At 40.2% G+C, this 22,647-nt stretch overlaps 1 protein-coding gene across 2 annotated transcripts in view; it reads right to left on the bottom strand.

Annotated features, from left to right (window-relative positions):
- ATRNL1 (attractin like 1) overlaps positions 1 to 22,647 on the bottom strand; it is a 548,672-nt gene that overhangs the window by 513,321 nt on the left and 12,704 nt on the right. For both annotated transcript variants that reach the window (XM_066355686.1, XM_066355687.1), the window contains exons 2-5: positions 14,251 to 14,334; positions 12,147 to 12,260; positions 9,686 to 9,814; positions 8,141 to 8,349 (exon numbers count right to left, since the gene is read on the bottom strand). In XM_066355686.1, the coding sequence (XP_066211783.1) occupies positions 8,141 to 8,349; positions 9,686 to 9,814; positions 12,147 to 12,260; positions 14,251 to 14,334 (536 nt within the window). The remainder of the gene's footprint in view (positions 1 to 8,140; positions 8,350 to 9,685; positions 9,815 to 12,146; positions 12,261 to 14,250; positions 14,335 to 22,647) is intronic.

Below are 22,647 nucleotides of genomic sequence, written 5' to 3' on the forward strand. Positions count from 1 at the left end.
TTCAGCACGTTTAGAATGGAATAAAAGAGTTCCTGAGACCTTACCTAATGAAATGGGGGAATTATTTCAAAACATTAACCCATTTGCTACTGCATATAAAATGATGCACAAAGTTGAAAAAAAGTTGGCCTCTAATGCTATAGCAAGCAATGAGCCAGCAATCAGCATTGCCATGGCCATATTCTATGATCGTAACTTAGATCAAAGGCGGTATAATGTCCAGCAAGCCAACGAAGTGGCTGTCATATTTGAAAACACTGATGGAGAGCCACCACATGAGCGAGATTTAATAATTTACCCAAAAGCTCAACCTGGACAAACTGAATTAAAGCAAATCAGCACATGGGATCCAAATCTTGACCCAATGATGTATCCTTTACTTTTTCCACGAGGAGAGCAAGGCTGGAAGCCTAAACTTGGCTTAAATAATCCTGGAAAAAATAAAATAATGTCACAATAGCTAAGTCTTTGACTGGCTCCACTAAAGGTGAAATACATGTCATTCCAAGAATTGACTTAGCTCCATCTCAAACAGGGTTGCCGTTTCAATTGAGACGTAGACAATTTCCTGTAAAACTTGCCTTTGCTATGACCATCAATAAGTCTCAGGGCCAAACACTTAAGCGCGTTGGCATTTTTTTACCTGAGCCTGCATTTGGACACGGTCAACTTTATGTTGCCTGTTCAAGAGTTCATGAAAGAACAGACATAAAATTAAAAATAATTGATGGTCCTCTGCAAGGAGAGCTTAAAAATGATGGAAAGATCTACACAAGAAATGTTGTGTACAAAGAGATCTTTGACATGTGAATTAACATTTTATTATTTAAATCACCTTTATTTATTGAGCTACCGGTGGCTCTTAAGAAATGTACCACCAGTGGTTTCCTTCATTGCACTCTACTTTAAGCAATTAAGGAAGTAGAAGGGAGAAACCCCGATGGGCACTAAGCAAAGGGGCGTCCTCGCTGCCTGCCCTGGGTAATTCAGTTTGAATTAGCAGACACTTTTGCACAAATCATTTTAATTACAATTTACAATATCTAGAACAGCGGTCATTTCGTATGACCGCCAGGCTTTCTAGTATTCTATAATGATCTAGCACAGGGTATTCTGTGAATTGTGTTGAGACCCACAGCCCTTATACTCTATCCAACAATAACTATGTCCTAGTACATCATATGACTAACCCAAAAAAGATAACTTTAGGATAAATTACTTTGAGTTCAAAGATTTTATATTTTTCTAAAACAAACAAAATGACCAAGGTTTTACAACTTGAATAATGGCATGGAGTTAAAGGGTGTTCTGTTGGTCAACACTGCCACCTAATGGCAACTATTAACATTTAAAACCAAACGACTGTAGCAAGACAAGACAAAGGCTCAAAGAAGGGGATGCTCAAGTTCTTATCATTTCTCTTAATATCTAAAATTATGTTTTATATGTCAAACATTTTACATAATTTATTGGAGTACTAGTCTTCTAAACCACCTATATTTGAATGTCCACATGTCAATACACTAGCAATCTAATAAATTCCTAATTCATTCATTCAATCAAGAAAGAAAACAAATTGAGTGCCTTAGACATGTCAGGCACTATAAAAGGTGTGGGGGATGCAGAAGTGATCAAAATATAACCATTCTTAATTTCATGGTGAATTTATAAGCCAGTAGGAGAGATCACCAAAGAATCACACAGACATAAATGTGACCAATGCTCTAAATTAATTAAGGCAGGGCCCCATGAAAGCTTATAACAGGGGGATCTGGCCTGGTCTTGGCATGTGATAGGGGTGAGGCTATTCTAGGAGGAAGTTCAAAAAGGAGAAAGGCTTTGAAACGGTGAGGAACGGAGGAGAAGCAGGAAATAAGTCCAAATGAAGTGTGACTTTAAAGGATGAATCAGAGGCACCACACGAAACGATGAAATTTCATGACTTACATATTCAGGTATTATCTTTCCATCGATAAAGTAAAGGCTGACAACTCCAACCCTTACATGAGAACTATGTCTGACCTGGACTGCGACAGGAATCCTGAAAACATAAAGAATATCCAGAGGACATCTAAAAGGACTGGGTGGTAGGATTGTGCGGGACATCCTGGAATAAGAAAGGAACAGGGACAATCCTCAAGTGGTTAAGGAGCCATCTTGTATATAAAAGATGGTGACCTGTTATTCATCTCTCTAGACCAGGGGGAAAATGTTTTGTTGCAATGGATTAAGAGGAAATCATCCCCGGAAGCCTGCTGGCTTGTCCCTTCAACCTGCCTCACCTGCCCATAGATTCCATGTTGCAAAGTGTTTCTGAGTAGACAGAAGGGAGAGAACTGCCGAGTCTGTTCCTTGTCCATTACGGCAATAATCTATACTTTCAAATATGTTACTTAAGCTTTCTTGTTTAGGGGATTCCGTTCATTGGAGCCCCGCCCCCTCCAATGTTTGGGAAAATGTCTCATTGTGTGAATACTGTTCAGAATCAGGATCTCCTTCTCCCACACCAGTGATGGGCAATCTTTTGAGCTTAGTGTGTCAAAATTCATCAAAAAACCGAGCATAACTCGGGTGGTGTGTCACTTCGAGAAAAAAACCCATAATTTCGCGATATTTATAGTTTAAATAGCAAAAATGTATAATTGTAATATATAACTATTTAATAAACCAAAAACTAATTATTTAACTTACATGCTTAGTGACTTCTTTGTTCATCTGTCAGTCGGTTTCTTTTGTTGGTCTTGATATTATTTAACTTGTGTGGGGTGCCGTGAACTAAGATAAGTGAGGGGGAGGGGGAATTCTTTAACTAACCTGCCTATTAGTGACTTTTTTCTTGCTGAATTTCATTGGCTAAATCTTCAATTGAAGGTTGGTATTTTGTACACTTCAAGCCCAAGCAAGCGCTACCAACTTCATCTGTCAATCTGTTTCTTTTGTTGGTTTTGATATTATTTAATGCTGAGAATAAGGTCTCACAAAAGTACATAGAGGGAAAAATTGTGAGTAAAGCCATTGCTATATTTTTCAGGGTGCTAAAAGTGTCTGGTAATCAGTTCCAGGCACTCCAAATTTCCTGTTCGTGGTGGCACTCCTCTTGATTCTCCAAGCGGCACCTTTCCAGATTCTCAAGCTTTGACCTCAAGTCAACAAACACCTGAGCCCAGATGCTGTCTTGAAATTCTGCAAGTTGCATCTTATGTAAATTAAGATGGCTGCCGCTATTTCTAATGGTGGGAAACAGCACCCACAGCACAGGCCCTCGCTTCTCTCCTCACTTATCTCAGTAATGATGGTCAATTAGAAACCCACGACACCCCAGCACAGTAGATTGGATGATGGTTGCTGTGGTTATGTGGTTGCTGGTAATGGCGATCACAGGGCCCCCAGAGATGCGTCCCCCATGGCATTCTGCTGCTCCCTGCTCCGCCAGCCAGAAGTAAGGTCAAAGATCCCCTAACGGCCTAACCGAAGTCCCAGAACTAGACACTCTGTGCCGGAGTTCTGATGTTTTGCCCTACAGCTCTCCGGCACAGAGTGTCTACACTACAGCAAATGTTTTATCCTCAGCTACTACACCTGGCCCTGCAGGAGCCGAGGATGAAATGTCCTTCTCGGCACGCGGCCCCATACTTCTCTAGTATACGGCCGCATGTCATCGAAAATGGCTACACGTGTCAGTGCTGACACGCATGTCATAGGTTCGTCATCACGGTCCCACACAAATCAGAAAAGTTCAATTCTCTCTCTCTACTGCAAGGCGGCCACGGGACAGGAATGATTGAGGTTGAGCCAAGCAGTTGCTACTCGGCAGGATTTCAGATCTTCATACGGGACACGAAGATGTGGGGACAATTCAGCATTCCTTCTACCCATGCCTGCAGCATGCAGCATCCACAGGGAGGAGGCTAGTGGTGGCGGTGACGGAATGTTCCAATCACACCGCCTGTGGCTCCATCTCCGTGGGGACCCCGCTTAGCCTTGCCGCACCAGCCCCTCTCCGTCCGCGGTTTTGCAAGCCTCCCATCTCTTTGGCGAGCCACTCAATATCCTTTGCGTTAGTGAGGGTGCAGATTCAGAGAATCAAACATAAGTTGCTTACATAAACTAAAAATTAATCTCTCTCACAGGAGACATTCTACTGGCGATGAGTTACTGCCATTTACCAACCATTGGGGAAGGCTTTGATGTTCTAAAATTCCCACACGGCACCTCCACACACATCCTACTGCCCGGAACTGAGCAGAGTAGCCATACTAGCTGCAAGGAAGGCTGAGAAGCGTGGTTTGTAGCTGAGGGGACATGTGCTTAGCCCCCTCCAAAAAAACCTCAGTGAATTCTATTATTAAAAAGAAGAGAAGAATGAATGCTAGGTGACCGTCTCTGCCAAACTTTCCACTAACTACATTTTCTGCTCAGATAAGCCAGAACTGTTTCTGCTGCTGACAGTCAAAGACCTCCAGTGACTCGGTATCTTTTCAGTGCTTCGTAAATGAGGAAAACCTGCAGCCACTGTAATAAGGGAGTTGACTGGGGGAGAGGGAGGGATGCATACCTTGGAGCCTCCTTCGAAAATGAAAATGTTCCACTGTAGTCTGTACATATGAACATAAACCCAATCTGTTATATCTTGATTTTGATGTCTTCTAAAAATCTATTCCAATGTTTAGAAGCCATCATAAAAGAAAAATGCTCTTCAAAGTTGCCTTTTTACCTCCTTTGACTTATTAAGACATACACATTTTATTATATAAAACATATCACAGACGTATATGAATCCCCCCAGTTCCCTGTCCTTTAAGGCAGTGGTCCCCAACCTTTTTTGGGCCACGGATCAGTTTAATGTCAGAAAATATTTTCACGGACCGGCCTTTAGGGTGGGATGGATAAATGTATCACATGACTGAGACAAGTGTCAAAAGTGAGTCTTAGATGGATGTAACAGAGGGAATCTGGTCATTTTTTAAAAATAAAACATCGTTCAGACTTAAATATAAATAAAACGGAAATAATGTAAGTTATTTATTCTTTCTCTGTGGACCGGTATCAAATGGCCCACAGACCAGTACCGGTTCACGGCCCGGGGGGTTGGGGACCACTGCTTTAAGTAATCTATTTAATATGCCTATGTCATTAACAGGTATACATTATGACAAAATTAAACATCATATAGTAAACTTGTATGCTTTTCAAAATGCTGCATTTAGCATTTTTCATATTCTCTGCTACTTTAGCTTTTGAGTTGGATAAGTATTCTCTACGGGAAAAAAGGGAAAATGGATTTTAATAGTGCTATTAGCCCTTAGTACATACTCCTGTGTTATCTGGGAAAATGCCTCAAACGGTAAAAAGATGAGAGCAGATGGTTAAGGAAGAAAGAGCTGGAAGAGAAAAGTAAGGGGGGAGTATAGTGATGGCTCAACAGGGGTCCCGGGAGGGGCTCCACACAAAAACTAGATCAAGAGAAAGAGGGAGACGTCAAGAAAGGTAGGACAATCACTGGAGAAGTGTCAGGAGGGGGATTCAAGACTTAATAGAAAGCTAGGCTTTTCCTCTGTGCTCTCTTAAGACAAATCTCAGTTTCCAGAATGCGACACTTACTCTTTTTGTGTGGACTATCATAGAACCAAACAGAAAATGGTAACCAACATGACATGATAAAATATAATAGAACTAGCAACAGTCTGCAAAATTTAAGTAACATATTTGAGACAATCTGCTCTGGAACCCAAAGAATCTGGTCCCAAGTAACACATTACCAAAATAAACTTTAAAAAAGAAAGAAAAGAAAAAACTGCCAGTTTTTAAATCTCAGAAAGATTGCCTCCTTCTCTCTCATTTTCAAATATCTCTAATACTTTGATCATTTCCCAGATGTCCTAGAAATAAAATGTTTCTCCTCAGTGATTCCACCACATTCTACATGTCTGAACTAGAATCCTCATTTCCCCGCTAATAATTCTGGTCATAATCCCAAGTTCCTTACAGACAGACTCAGGGATCGGGTTTGGAGCTCACAGGAGCCAGTCTGTACATCGTCTGTCTCGGAAGAAGAGTAGTATCTCATTCACCAAGCATTCCCTCCTCAAAACATTCACATCAGCGCAGAGATCAACTCTTTAACTATTAGGAATTAATAATCGTTCAAAATGGGTTTGATTTCTATAATACTTTATAATTCATAAAATAAAAGTATGTATAGAACTAGTCATACTATCACTTTGTTTTTGCTTCCCCGTTTCTAGTTGCTCATTGATATATAAGAATAAGGAATTTTTATTATGTGAGGCATTACTGAAAGAATAATAAAATAGGAAAGGCCAATAAACAAAAGCCTGAAAAACAGAAGATAATATTTTGAACCAGATCTATATGATAAAACCCCAGAAAATGAAGCATTTCAAAGAAGGATTACGAAAAGTACAGAACAAGAAGAAGAAGAACAGATATGTTCACAGAGAATAGTATTATACAAATGTTTCTGCTTGCTTTCAAGACAGTTGAAATAAAATAAAGGCTACCAGCAGTTTGAAAAACACTACATGTATAAGCTATATCTGTACTTCTCAGGCCTGATTTTAAATATATTCTAGATATATCATTCTCTCCTTAGAAAAAAACATAAAATGAAACTTAAAAAAAAGACACTTCAAGATACTTTTTTAGAAGAAAGATCACAAATGATTAAAATAGCCACTTAATAAAAGCTATGGCCCTATAATTAAAGAACACTGAGAAAATTGTATCTGTCATAATTATACGACATAATCAAATTCAATTCAATAAGTAATCACTGGTGTTTTGTGTGGTAGGAGTAACTAATATTTTTATGAGATAATATGGGTTTAAGATGGGCATAATTTATACAAAGCCTAAAATAATTTCTTGAAGTAAGTACTCAGCATTCTCGCCTGACAAGGCGGTGGCGCAGTGGATAGAGTGTCGGTCTAGGATGTGCAGGACCCAGGTTCAAGACCCCAAAGTCGCCAGCTTGAGCACAGGCTCATCTGGTTTGAGCAAAGCTCACCAGCTTGGACCCAAGGTCTCTGGCTCGAGCAAGGGATTACTCGGTCTGCTGAAGCCCCACGGTCAAGGCACATATGAGAAAGCAATCAATGAACAACTAAGGTGCCACAACGAAAAACTGATGATTGATGCTTCTCATCTCTCTTCGTTCCTGTCTGTCTATCCCTGTCTATCCCTCTCTCTGACTCTCAATCTGTCTCTGTAAAAAAAAAAAAAAGGACTCAACATTCTCAGTAACACGTTTTTAAATTTATCACAAGAATGGTAAAGACAACTAGAAGACCATATTCCCTTTGATTTTTACTTAGAGAGATCTACGACTGTATTATAACACATCAACATGTCACTTCCTAATATGTATTTCCCAAGTCAAAGTTGCCTCTATCAACAGGATTAATATGTTTGCACAAAGTTAGCTCTCAATATATAAATACAATCAGCACAAAGTAAGCTACAAATGGGCAAATATATGGATAAAAGGCCCATGTCTTCATTTAATTGCACAAGAAAAAAAAAGATTTTTACCCAAATACTTAAGTCAACTAAAACTCTTCAATGTAGTCTAAAAGTAATCTTTAATGAAAGATAATTATAAAAGTTGTTTAGAAATTCATACTCAGGAATCTTCTGCAATAAGCAGCTGAACACTCTTACCGTCTTTTAAAATATACCATGATCTTTTAAAATTAACCACAAGAGGGCAGTATCTCCTAAGAAATAAGTTTAATACGCATAGGCATCTTTTTTTTTTTCCAATAAACTGTTACCCAGCATAAATCAAATTTGAATGCACCATGTGTTAAATTCAGCCAAATCATCAAACCTTTGGGGATTCAGCAAAAATTACAGAAGATCATAATGCTCATACACCTACAATTTAAAAAGAACTTTATATAACTTTATTTTACAAAAGAGCGTGTAAACAAGATATACCAATTTTATTTTGATGAGGCAAACTACTAAGAAGTTGATTGCTCATTGAACATTCTAAAAACAAAGCGAATAAATAAGATGTAGGTGTTGCAAACTACAGCAAAACAGATGAGTGTAGCTTTGTATTAATCTCTCAGACACACGAATCAGATTCAAAAGCCATGACACCACGCACACTTACCTTGCCAACTATCATTGCAGACACACAACTTCTCCCCTGTGAGGTCACAGTAACCGTGATCTGGACTCCCGCAGTTGGCTTTGCAGTAAGGAATATCACAGGCTTCGCCCTTCCAGTATTTATCACACTCACAATACACTTGACTCGGAACAGAGACACTGGTTGTACACTTTCCGTGACCAGAACAGTTGTTAGGACAAGAATTGATTCTGTAAAACATAATTCATACATATTCAAATTCAAGAGAATTGGAAAAGAATTCCGGTTGCCATTTTGTAAGCTTTATCATTGTATGTCGTCTTGGGTACTTAATACAACTTCACAGTATGACTTCACCTTTTTACTCTGTACCTCTTACCCCTAATGCAATTCAGTTAAATTTACTTACAAACGGCTTGAGTTCATCCAATAAGTTTACTTGGCTACAAAGACCCCAAACTTCCCAGGACTCAACATCTGCAGGATATATACCATTTGAAGCACAATGCTCTGTAAAGACTTAAGCACTCAACTGTTCTGAATGAAAAAAGTGAAATTCATGAATACCTGAAACTACGTGAGAAGCAAGATATCACTTCTTATATACTATTTTAATAGCATGTTATCATCTATATACTGTTACCCAGAAATGTATTACAGTGCCCTTTAACTAATTATATTCTATTATATATTTATTCTCCTTTGCATACATATTCTGCACTTCGCGATGATGCTCTAACCAACCAAACTATCTGGCCAGGGCTGCATATGTACTCGAGACAAATATATTCTACGATATATTGCTGATGCAAGATATTTAGAATGTTCCATTCTTGGTAACAAATTCTCTGGTTATCCTTTCCTGACGCCTAAAGAAACGGAACGAATGCATTGAGTCCCTCTGTGCCCTTCCTGGGAAAGCATGTCTGGCTACTTCACTTCGCCCTTGGACTTTCAGATAGAAAAAATTCTATAGCGTGTCAGACACGTAATAGATTCTCAACACACACTGAGTTTATTTTAGAGAGACGGTGGGGTAGCTACTTACCTCATCTCCTAAAGCCTCAATTTCCTCATGTGTAAAATGGGAACAATTCCAACCTGACAGAACTGTTGTGATGAGAAATAAAGGACATAATGTGCACAGAGCATCCTCAGCCTGGGACACAGACAGACGGGGACCAGCCAGCCCTGACTCTGCCACACGAGGAGGCAGATGGTTCCCTGCAGCCCCACACACCTGCCGCTACAAGTCAAGTTCCACTCATCCATATTTGTTTACTTAATCAGTTACCAGCAACATTAAATTTCATGACTAACTTGCCACCAAGCTTAACGGGCTACCATAACATCCTAGGACTTAGAATTGATCCTAATGCAAGCTTAGACGGTATTTTGAGACATGTCACTAACATTTTGTGTCACTTATGAAAAGATCCTGTATATTTTGAAGCCCCACGCACTAGTCAGCTCCTCATCGATATTTATAAAAACGCACAATATCTCTCTTAAGTATAACGATTAAAAACCATTGCAACATAAATTAAAGGAAAAAAATATACTTACGAATAAAAAATGTTGAAACCAGTGAGGTTATAGGCGGCATCACTAAAGAAGTGTAACAGTGCATAGCCGGACGTGGTGACCACTTCAGGCACGGTTTCGTTCCCCCTCGTTTCGGGGACGATCAAACCACTAGGAGGGAGCAGAATTGAGCGATGCGTACCTCAGTACACGGAAGACCGTTAATCACATAAAACCAAAAGCATTCTTGTCAGAATCACTCAGTGTTCATATTAGAACGGGTAACCGGAAGGAGAATAAAGCTGAAACAGGTTCCCACCCTAACCCCGCCCAATTCGCCCCATTCATCCCAAGGGCTCACACCCACGCTGCTGCCGCCACACTCCGCTTTTCTTCTCACGGTCCTCAGGGCAAAGTTCCGTTTCTCCCTCTGTCCTGCCTGCTAGCCACAAAGTCCTTATACTACAGGATGGTCTTTAACTTCATATGTAACCCTTCGCTTAAAGCCCCCTCCCCCTGTACTCTTAACGAGTTAGCTTACCTACCGCTTTACACTTTCCCCTAGTGAAAAACTCCAGTGAAGTTACAAGGAACATCCCCCCACACCAGCTAAGTGATCACAGTGACATCCTACTTAAACTTGTTCACGTCCAATATACTACTCCAGCTGTTCTAGGTCATCTAAAAACAGATGCTTTCTCAATTTTTTTCAAATGTTGGATACTCATACAACACGAGCCACTTGCGGCTCTTTGGCCCCTGGAGTGTGGCTCTTCCACAAAACACCGCGTGCGGGCGCTACCTCGATAAGGAATGTACCTACCTATATAGTTTAAGTTTAAAAAATGTGGCTCTCAAAAGAAATTTCAATCATTGTACTGTTGATGTTTGGCTCTGTTGACTGATGAGTTTGCCGACTAGCCCAAAGTAGCCTATTACTCACTTAGGGCCATCAGAAAGAAAACAACTTGGTGCGGGGGAGAGGGGAGTATAAATGTGCAAAAGTGAGAATTTAGCTGGTATTGCTCCCCTCTTAAGCCTAGTTCTTCATGTAGAAATGTCACGTCTTCATTTACTTTTAGCACACTGCTCGCTCTAAACCTGTGAAAACGTGTAGTAGGAGAAAGAACAGAAGTGCTCACAACGTATCACACTAACTACTGAAAATAGTCCGTTTCTTTACACACGGTCAGACTTACGTGTGGGCCTGCCAGGAACTGAACTCCCTCATTCAAATAGTTGATGGAACAAAATAAAATATTATAGTCAAGTCATTTCTTTGGCAAACACAGTCTCAAAAGCAAACAGAAAGTAATCAACTCTTGCTGCTTTAACAATAATTATTACATCTACTGCTTATGTTTACGAAGGAAGAAAAGATTTTTAAAAAAGACCATCCACAGAATTTAAATTCTATAATACTGGTCTTGGCTGGCCTCATATAGGTATTTTTCATTACAGTGAGATTATATCAAAAATGGGTATATTCCTAATAATACTTATTTCCAAGCCTTTATAATAAAAATAGTTAATCTCTCTGAAAGAGATGAAAAGAACATATTTGGCCCTGGCTGGGTAGCTCAGCTGGTTGGAGCATGGTCCCCATACACCAAGGTTGTGGGTTCAATCCCTGGTCACAGCACATACGAGTGTCAACCAATGAGTGCATAAATATATAAGCGGAACAACAAATTGATGTCTCTCTCTCTCTCTCTCTCTCTCTCTCTCTTTCTCTCTCTTCCTTCTTCTCCCTCTCTAAAAATCACAAAATAATTTTTTTAAAAAAAGAAACAGATTTATCTGCTTGGTTGTTTATAAGTGATTTAAAAAGCATTAAATAAGTGAGGGTTTCCACCTCTTACATAACACATCAAGCAATTTGGACCAAACAACCCTGCCACTGACGTCAACTAGAAAAATGACACATTACATAAAAACAAACAAACCAAACTGAATGCACCGGGAACTCAGAAGACAGTGAGCCCAGGCCCTGGGACCACTTGTCCTCACAGGCGTTTGCTGATTTCGGCGTCGGAGGGGAGAGCTAAGGGCCTACGGACCCAGGCTGCGGCGCAGAGCTAGGAGAACAGAGTGGAAGCCAGCTTGCTCACTTTGACCCGGGACGCCCAACTGATAAAAATGAAAGTGAACCAGTAGAAGACAAAGCCTCCAGCAGACCGCACTGCAGCTTCGGTGTGAATCCCTTCCATATCTGAACATGGACTCAGTCACTAGCGTCCCGGGCACCTGAAATCTGTGTCATTATATTGCCTGTCACTGCAATAAAGTTAATTTTTTAAAAAATCTACATTTTTGATACAAGACTTATCTTAGCTTTATCGATACTGACATTAGTGCATAAATACCTAAGTTGACAGTCAATATCTCTGCAAAATTAAGTCTGAAGTATAAATCAGAATATATATTTCAAATAAATAAATGAATTACACAGTTACTTTTCTAAAACTCTAAGTTCATCAACGAAACATTAGCAAGCACTCACCTGAGAACAGCTATTAAAGGTGCATAAATGGAATCTCCATCATAAACGTACATATGATCCCAGCTACATTCTGTAGCAAAATGATTGAATCTTAATCTTAACACTGCATTTGGACTACAAAAATAAAATAAGAGATTTTTAAGTTAATACATAATATGCAAAGCACGGTCTGAAGAAACTGTAGGCAGGGTATTTTATTAAAACCTATTTACAGATAATTTTGCTATACATCCTTAAGTCAACAATGTAAAAGATTGATAAGCAGTCATATTTAACTTGTATAAAAGACATGCAACTTCAAATTCTATTTACAGGCCATATGTCAGTATCATCCTTTTCTAAAATTTCAGTACACAAGAAATGTTCTATTTCTTGATTAAGGTGGACGTTACATAGATTGTGTACATGATTGAAACCTTACTGAACTGTATACTTAATATGGGTGCATTTTATTGTATGCAAATTATATTTAAATAAAGTTGAATGTTAAAATTTAACACTCAAGAAGCAACTACTCTTATTTCTACACAAGTCTTACCTAGAGGCCCTAATAAGGTCTTCATATTTTGATGAAAGGTCTCAACAGGGTATACTATTAACAAATAACCAAAATGAGACCATATATGCACAAGGAATTCATAACCTTAAAGTTCTAAAAAGCTTTTAAGATAACACCCAAACCACCAGTTTTCCAAATACGCTCTTTGAAAATCATAAACTGCTTCAAAGGAAATTTGTATCGATTCATTTATGATCCAGTCAATGTTTAAATAGATAAATTCAGTCTCAAGCCTTCATTACTGAAAAATACCTGTAAGACAGCGGTTCTCAACCTGTGGGTCGCGACCCTGGCGGGGGTTGAACGACCAAAACACAGGGGTCGCCTAAAGCAGGGGTCCCCAAACTACGGCCCGCAGGCCGCATGAGGCCCCCTGAGGCCATTTATCCGGCCCCCGCCGCACTTCCGGAAGGGGTACCTCTTTCATTGGTGGTCAGTGAGAGGAGCATAGTTCCCATTGAAATACTGGTCAGTTTGTTGATTTAAATTTACTTGTTCTTTATTTTAAATATTGTATTTGTTCCCATTGTTTTTTTACTTTAAAATAAGATATGTGCAGGCCCTGGCCGGTTGGCTCAGCGGTAGAGCATCCGCCTGGCGTGCGGGGGACCCGGGTTCGATTCCCGGCCAGGGCACATAGGAGAAGCGCCCATTTACTTCTCCACCCCCCCCTCCTTCCTCTCTGTCTCTCTCTTCCCCTCCTGCAGCCAAGGCTCCATTGGAACAAAGATGGCCCGGGCGCTGGGGATGGCTTCTTGGCCTCTGCCCCAGGCACTAGAGTGGCTCTGGTCACAAAAGAGTGACCCTCCCAGAGGGGCAGAGCATCGCCCCTGGTGGGCTTGCCGGGTGGATCCCAGTCGGGCGCATGCGGGAGTCTGTCTGTCTCTCCTCGTTTCCAGCTTAAGAAAAAATAATAATAATAATAAGATATGTGCAGTGTGCATAGGGATTTGTTCATAGTTTTTTTTATAGTCCGGCCCTCCAACGGTCTGAGGGACAGTGAACTGGCCCCCTGTGTAAAAAGTTTGGGGACCCCTGGCCTAAAGCCATCAGAAAATACATATTTATTCGACCCCCGCCGGGGTCGCGACCCACAGGTTGAAAACCGCTGCTCTAAGAGGATAATTCACTGTTTTCTATAAGATGTTCTTTTTTAAGCACCCTTAGAATTAAAATGTTGAATAATATATACCAAAGGTATAATTCATTATTGAATATTTTTACTTTCTATGGAATTTTCAAGTTCCATAACAAGATGTTTAAAAGAAGCCAAAAATGCCTACTCGATTTAGCACCATACAAACATAATTCAAAAATAAAATACATGTACAAATTAAACTATTATCACATGAAAGTGGGTATTGTAATTAATATTAAACATGGTATCTAAAAGTTGCAAATGCTACAAAAATGCTGTAAATAATGTTTTTCTAATGATAAGCAATTAAGTAAACTATATAATTATAAAGTTGGTATACTTTAACACTGGTATCATCTTCTTGACCATCTCAGAATAAAATAAGTATACCCAAATCGTATACTTACTAGCCTTCAATCAGCCATGTACATTTAGTTTTATACTTATAGTTAATTGGACCATCTGTTAAATATCCAGAAGGCTCCGTTAACCTAGAAAACAAAATCATGAAAATAATTACCTTAAAGGAACTTTAAGATGTATAGTAGCATAAGAAAACTGAAGACAGTAAACCAGAGGAATGAACATAACAATTTACCAAAAAAAAGTTATTTACGACTTAAGAAATTGTCCAAATTGCCATGTATCTCTCCACATCTCAAAAGAAATTTATTTTGGATGTATTAAGACCATTTCATTTTATATAGTGGAGAAAATGCTATGAAAGATTGACTATCGTACTGATGTGTTAAATGTTAATACAAAATAGATTAAGTTCAATTTCCTCTGCACAAAATCGAGGTGGAGGCAGAAGAAGGAAAACCAGGTACGCTTTGCAGCTCTGTGGAACTCGGAAATAGTACAGGTGCCCACTACTTTCAGAGTCGCTCTATTAGCTAAATCCGTTCTCCATGCACCAGGATGCTCAATAGCCCTCACCAGACTTCCTGAATCCAGCACCTGTTTTTATCTTTTTCTCTTGTCTATATGATTTCCAGAATCTAAAAAAATATTTAAAGCTGTCAGAGGGAAGGGGGAAAAGGGGATGAGATCAAAGAAGGTGAAGGGATTGGCCAAATTATATACACCTAACACACAGATACAGACAACAGGACAGCAACAGCCAGAGGGAGAGGGGGAGGAGGCAGAGGGAAGGGGAAGAAGGCGCTGAAATGGGGGTGGAAGGAGACTTTGCATGGGGCAGCGGGGGCAGGATGCATGCAGAGGGTGTGATATTGAGTGGGGCACGTGAAACCATGTCGACACAATAAAATAAAAATAAAAATTTTAAATAAATAAAAAACAGAATCCCAATTCTACTTCATTTTGTTCTCCTCAGCTCCAGCCCAGTTATTTTATCAACAGATGGCCATACTTTAAATAATTAAAACAGCTTCCCATTTAGTTTTTATATATTTACATATGCATATAAACACATACATATCTCAGGGCTTATCATTCTTTACATATTCACATATATTTATATTTATACATACACAAGTATATATGCATATACACACACACACACACACACACACACATATCACGGTCATGATCTCGTGCTAGATAAAATTAAATTTTCTTCATATTATAAAGTCTTAAGAACATTAAGGAGGTCCTGGCTGGTTGGCTCAGTGGTAGAGCATCAGCCCAGCATGTGGATGTCCCAGGTTCAATTCCTGCTCAGGGCACACAGGAAAAGCGACCATCTGCTTCTTCACCCCTTCCCCTCCCCTTTTCTCTTTTTATCTCTCTCTTCTCCTCCCACAGTCATGGCTTGGTTAGAGCAAGTTGGCCCCAGTGCTGAGGATGGCACCGTAGCCTCTGCTTCAGGCACTAGAATAGTTCAGTTGCAAAGCAACAGATCAATGGCCCCAGATGGGGAGAGCATGGCCCCAGTAGTGGGCTTGCTGGGTGATCCCAGTCAGGGAGCATTCAGGAGTCTGTCTCTCTGCCTCCCCACTTCTCACTTAAGTAAAAAAAAAACAACATTAGGGAAAAAAAGGTATCATCTCCCAAAATCAGGGTTGACAGAAAGGTCAGTCAATATGAATGTTATTTGTAAATTTTTCATAACCCCTGCCAATTTACTTTGGGCAATAAGGGGGCTAATTCATGCTTGAAAAAGGTTTTGAAGAGCAACAAAGTTCAAATGTTCTCATATTAATGTAATGATAAACTGAGCATTTTCTACATGTCAGGTGCTACTGTAAGCACACAATGTGTCACCTCATTTGAGAATCCCCCAAACCCTACGAGCTAGTAAGTCGTGATGAATCCCATATTAAAGATGAGAAAATGAAAGCACAGTTAAATAACAGATTGAATCATTTGTCCTGTGTTTTCACTTCCAATAACACCAGATGAGGTCATTCACACAAACCCAACACTGAGGACAAGTTCAAAAGCTAAGGAACAATTTTAAAATCTTAAAAGCATGCTGTAAGTAACAAAATGGGAAGATCTATTCAATACAAAGCCAAGAGCAGAAGTTGCAAATTCCAGGCATTCGGAGCTGCTTTTGCTCTGGAGAGATTCGTCTATTTGGGAGAAGCTGCCAAAGGCTGAGAGTGCTCCTGGCAGCCTCAAGGAGGGAGGGGGCAAAGGTTGGACACAACGCCACACAAAAGACAGGGGCTAGAACGAACACACGGCACCCTGAATTGGGACACAGTGACTTGCTATTAGGGTATGGGGATACCAGAAGTAAATTAGCCCTTACCTGGACTACAGCTAGCTATGAGTCATCTTGGGGTGACAGAAAACCCCAAAACTTACAGTTGGCTTAGGTGACACTACAACTGCCAGTATGCTAAGACTCCTAATAGGAGGAACAAAAATACTCTCTAAATAAAGATAAAGAAAGATAGCTTTATCTTTGGTCTCCAATTATTTCTACCTATAATTTTTCAAAGACAATGTCTAGCATGATCCAACTAGTTAGTCACATGAAGACACAAGACAACCAACAAACAGAAAGAGACCTTGAAGATATTCCAATTATGGAGATTATCACTTACATCTTATAAAACAAATGAACTTTACTAAGCTCACAAAGATGAAAGACAATTTTAAACAGGCAGTCAGTTGAAAACTTTACAGAGCAACAGAGCATATTTGAAAAAAAAATAATATTGGACATTCTAATACTGAAAACGACCATAATCAAAATTAAGAATCAGTGGACAAGTTTAATAACACATTAAACATGGCTAAAACAGGATGAGAGATGGAGGTCAAGACAGGTCCATAAAAATGTCTGAACAAAGGAGGATGATTGAGAATTCAACCGGCTGGGTTTGGGTCACACCACCAGAAAAGTTCCAACCAGCTGGGTCTAGCTGAGGGTGGGGGCGTATGGAACCAGGAAGCAGAAGAACTAACCCAGAGATAGCAATCCTGTCTTGTAACAAATTAGAGAAACAAGTATCCTGACAGCAGAGTTTCTGTTTGCTTGTTACAGGTATATCTTCTCTGTCCACGTTTCTACGTTTCTACTTTACACACAAGTTGATATAAGTTAACTGCTCAACTTAGACTTTGGATAATGGAATATTCAGTGTGACTATGACTAAATACGAAGATAAATTAATATAACCAATGAGAGAGAGAGAATTATAACTCTTGGAACTGTGGGTTTCCTCATTTTGGACAAAGGGTGAGAACTTATTCACTTGGTAAAAATCAAGACTATACTTTCAGGGATCATTTCTATTCTTTGTCACTCGGCAAAAATCTCTGAAATAGAAAACAGTTATATAATAAAGAAAAGTCGTCAACTGAAAGATGAATTTATAAAGACTAATAAAAATAATAACACTCTAGCAAAACTGATCAAGAAAAGAAATATTAGTGACCATTATCAAAAAGGAAAAGAGGAAACATCACTACTGATGCTACAGAAAGGATAAGATATTAACCAATTTATGCTGATGCTTTTGACATTTTAAACAAAATGCAAAACTTATTTTTAAAAAACAACTTGACAAAACCAGGATTAGAAAAAAATGAAAATTACAAATATCTGTCATACAAAAATCCTGATCAAAAAAATTATAAATTTAATCTGGTATATAAATTAAAAATGTATATAAACAGAATAACATGCAACAGTATTCCTAGAAGAAGTATGTGTGAAGACTTGGAGGTTCATGAAATAGCATTATATCTTTAGGGAACTGCAAGCAATTCAGTAGATCAATGAGCAATGTCTAAAGATAAGACGATATAGGCTAATCCATGTGACAGTGGTTATAAGAACGGAGAAGACGAATTTAACAGTTTTTCAGACTGGTTCAAGGAAGGAGCCCATAAATTTCATTGCACTAATCCCCTAAGCAGCTGGAATTTACCTAACTTTTTTGCATTTAATTCACAAAATCATTTGCTGATATGCTACAAAAACCATCCCAGGCCTAACACGAAACACCTTCAGGGCAAAACAAAAGAAAACAGCCAAACAGAAGGCATTCCACAAAAATGCTAAAAGGCAATTATGAACAACCCCTACCGCCTGAAGCAAAAAGTTAGAGTAAAAGCAAACAATAGCTATACCAACAGCTGGGAGGTAGAACGGGGGATGGGAGCCTTGGAAGAATTTAAGATACTTCTTCCAGGAATACTGTTGCATGTTATTCTGTTTATATACATTTTTCATTTATATACCAGATTAAATTTATAATTTTTTGATTAGGATTTTTGTATGACAGATATTTGTAATTTTCATTTTTTTCTTGTCTTGGTTTTGTCAAGTTGTTTTTTAAAAATAATTTTTGCATCTTGTTGAAAATGTCAAAATCATCGGTATAAATTTGTTAATATCTTATAAAGCTACCCAGTGCATGAGCCTGGGAATTTGGGAAAGCACGTTTGTCCAGGGCAGACCACATGCTCAGAAAAGACCTGAGAAGACGAGAGTTCTGCCTCTGGTCAATTTTCAGACGGAGAGCAAGAAGGACGCGAAGCCTAAGGCAGAGAGTCAGGAACCCCTGGCTCAGCACTGGGGAGTGTCACAACAGTCAGTCTGCCACGTCTGGGAGGGCTCTTTACTTTCTCTGGGCTCCAGAATTCAAGGAAATGTTTTAAATCACTATCTGACCACAAGCGAAAGGAACAGAGACTTTAAAGACCACACACAACAAAGAATACAGTCATTAATAAACTAGTTTAGAAAAGTCACTGAACAAATAATACAAAACTACAATCCACAAAAACAATACCGTTTCCCCCAAAATAAGACAGTGTCTTATATTAATTTTTGCTCCTAAAGATGCGCTAGGTCTTATTTTCAGGGGAGACCTTACATTTCTAAGCTTGAAAAAAATTGCACTAGGTCTTATTTTCGGAAGATGTCTTATTTTCAGGGAAACGGGGTAACAGCGAAGGCTCAGGAGGGGGAGAAATCTGATTTCTATTAGTATCATATTATAATAATCAAATGTCCAGTCTTGAAAAAGTTACAAAGCATGCAAAGAAACAAGTATGGCCCATTCCTAACAGAAACACTGTCCCTGAGGAAACACAGAAATTAGACTTGCTAGACAGACTAACTCAGCTATTTTAAATACGCTAAAGAGCTAAAGGAAACCAGGAAAATGATATTTCAACAAATAAAAAAAAATCGATAAAGATTTAGAGCCTGACCAGGCGGTGGTGCAGTGGATAGAGCGTCGGACTGGGATGTGGAAGACCCAGGTTTAAGACCCTGAGGTCGCCAGCTTGAGCGCGGGTTCATCTGGTTTGAGCAAAGCTCACCAGCTTGAGCCCAAGGTCACTGGCTCGAGCAAGGAGTCACTAGGTCTGCTATAGCCCCCTGGTCAAGGCACATATGAGAAAGCAATCAATGAACAATTAAAATGCCACAAGGAAGAATTGATGCTTCTCATCTCTCTCCCTTCCTGCTGCCTGTCTGTCTCTGTCCCTCTCTCTGACTCTCCCTGTCTCTTTCACACACACAAAAAAAAAATTTAGAAATTTTCTTATCACAACCTCTAAGTCATTATTACTTCCATTCTCTCAAAAAGCAAGAGTGTACAAGAAGGACTCACATATAAGGGTTCCCCTGTATCTAAGTCTAGGAATGGATCCCACATCAGATTCCATCAAGAAATGCTTCTTCCTGCATTTCTAACATGAGTAGCAACAAAACCTTAAAATCAAAATAATGCTAATTTAAATGGTAAACAGTTCCAAAATCAGGGCTGAATCTACTGATACAAATTATCAGACATAAAGGAAGGCTGTTTGGTAACAGTTTAGAACCTCAGAGACTTACTATTTTCAAAACTTCTGATTTGCTCCATGACCCCACACAGCTAATTCTATTTCAACTTGCAACTTCTATGATGCAAGAATATCAGCCTGACACATTCAGAAAGCACCTTTATACACAGTCATACAGTATAGAGCTCTTTTTATCTGGAAATTTAAGAACAGGTAGCCCTGATAAGCAAATGTCACCTACAATTCAGTCCACCTTCCTCCTAGGGAACACCCCTCCCAAACTGCATATGAGGAAGTCTCTTATCTGTCCTCGCCAAAACCCCTCCACAGTGTATCCGTAAAGGCATGGTGCACTTTTGACTGGTCACAGGTAAGCAACAAAAGACAATAGAAATGTGAACTCTGCACCAAATAAAAGGAAAACCCTCCCAGTTTATCGAAGATGATGTGGCAGCATGTGCTCATGCGCAGATGATGACGTAACACCATGTATACAGCGGAGCAGCCCACAGCCATGCCAGTCGAGAGGTGAACGGTACAGAGGAAAGTTCAGTGTGTTCTGTGGCTCGCTAAATTCGAATCCGTGACCAAAGTGCAACGTGAATATCGGTGCGTTTATAACGAAGCGCCACCACATAGGAATAACATTACTCGGTGGGATAAGCAGTTGAAGGAAACCAGCAGTTTGGTGGACAAACCCCGTTCTGGTAGGCCATCAGTCAGTGACGAGTCTGTAGAGGCTATACGGGATAGCTACCTAAGGAGCCCTAAAAAATCTGTGCGTGAGCCCACATTGAACTGCACTGAATAGGTATGAAACTGGGAGAGTTTTCCTTTTATTTGGTGCAGATTTCACATTTCTATCGTCTTTTGTTGCTTTCCTGTGACTGGTCAAAAGTGCACCATGACTTTAGGGACACACTGTATTTCTCTACCACCTTCTCAAACTGGCCTACTCCTGTCCCATGTTTCTCAACTCCTTACCCTTAGTTTCAAATATATCTTCCTTCCTCCAAAGCAGCATAGGAGCTACCCCTGTAGCTCTTATCTCCCGCCTGTAGGAGGTGATGTGAAGACTGCTTCCCCACCTAGACTACACATCAGGAGTACGTGCAACTGCCCACTCTGTCCCATCCTCTACAACTCCGGGCCACAATTACACAGGCTTCAATAAAAACTCTACTCATCACAGCCCCGGAATTACTTCTCTACCTTCATCCCCCATCCCTAACCTGAAGCCTCGACCAAGAGCCGACCTGTGCCTCAGCTCACGACCTGTGCCTCAGCTCACTGGAGAGGTTTGCTCTCGGCCGTTTCCTCTGCTGGAATCATGGGGGGCTGAGATAAACCAGGAGGAGAGGGAGGGAAAATTCTCTCTCACCACCCAGAGGTAGCACGGAGGGGGGGAAGCCCCTACCACTGCCCGCCCATCCCACCACTTCCACTACCGGAGCCATTCTCCCCTCGCAGTGCCCTGGTCTACTCTTCAACACCCCTCCCCTCCGTGGCCCTGGACCGAGCACCCCCAGGGCAAGTGCACTCAGGACACCTTCCCAAGCTGGACGGCTCCTCTTCTCAAATTCAGGAGTCTGACATTCCAGCATCATACTCTGACCACAAACACCTGGCTTCCGGTCTTTTCTTCTTACTCATAATACCCTTACACTGCAACTGCGTAGAGGTTTCCAGAAACTAGGGAGCACATAATTCAGCTGCCTAAAAGGTAAAATAGGCTTCCAACAGGACTGCTATTTCTTTTTCTTTTCTTTTCTTTAGCAAGAGAAACAGGGAGAAAAGGATAGACAGGGATAGATAGACAGGAAGGAAGAGAGAAAGCATCAATTCTTCACTGCAGCACCTTAGTTATTCATTGATTGCTTTCTCATATGTGCCTTGATCGGGGGGCTACAGCAGAGTGAGTGACCACTTGCTCAAGCCCAAGACCTTGGACTCAAGCCAGCCAACTTGGGCTTCAAGCCAGAGACCATGGGGTCATGTCTATGATCCCACGCTCAAGCCGGTGACCCCGCACTCAAGCTGGTGAGCCCATAATCAAGCCAGCGACCTTGGGGTTTCAAACCTGGGTCCTCAGGATCCCAGTCTGACACTCTATCCACTGCGCCATGGCCAGGTCAGGCATGACTGCTATTTTTAATGATGCTCTGACAGTGCATTCTAGGTGTCAAACCATTAACTCATTTTTCCTTTCATTTTGTGTTACTCTTGTCTTTAAATTAAGAACCATATTGACAGGGTGATCTCGATCTGGACTGCATAAACTACTGGCCCATAGCCTGCTTGTGTGTATACAGTTTTACAGTAGCACAGCTACACCCGTTTGTTCACATATGTCGAAGACTGCTAACGCACTATAAGAACAGAGTTGAGTAGCTACAACAGAGACCATCTGGCCTGCAAAGCCTGAAATATCTACTATCTGGCCCTTTACAGAAGGACTTTGCCAGTCCCTCTCTAGAGGCTCGCCACATGCCTCTATGCCTTGCCAATGTGTTATTTAGCTGAAACTGCCCAATCTAGAGTCCCTGATCCAATAAGCATAGAGGAGTGGCCACTATAAAATG

The sequence above is a fragment of the Saccopteryx leptura genome, chromosome 13, assembly GCF_036850995.1.
Source record: "Saccopteryx leptura isolate mSacLep1 chromosome 13, mSacLep1_pri_phased_curated, whole genome shotgun sequence".
Lineage (NCBI taxonomy): Eukaryota > Metazoa > Chordata > Mammalia > Chiroptera > Emballonuridae > Saccopteryx > Saccopteryx leptura.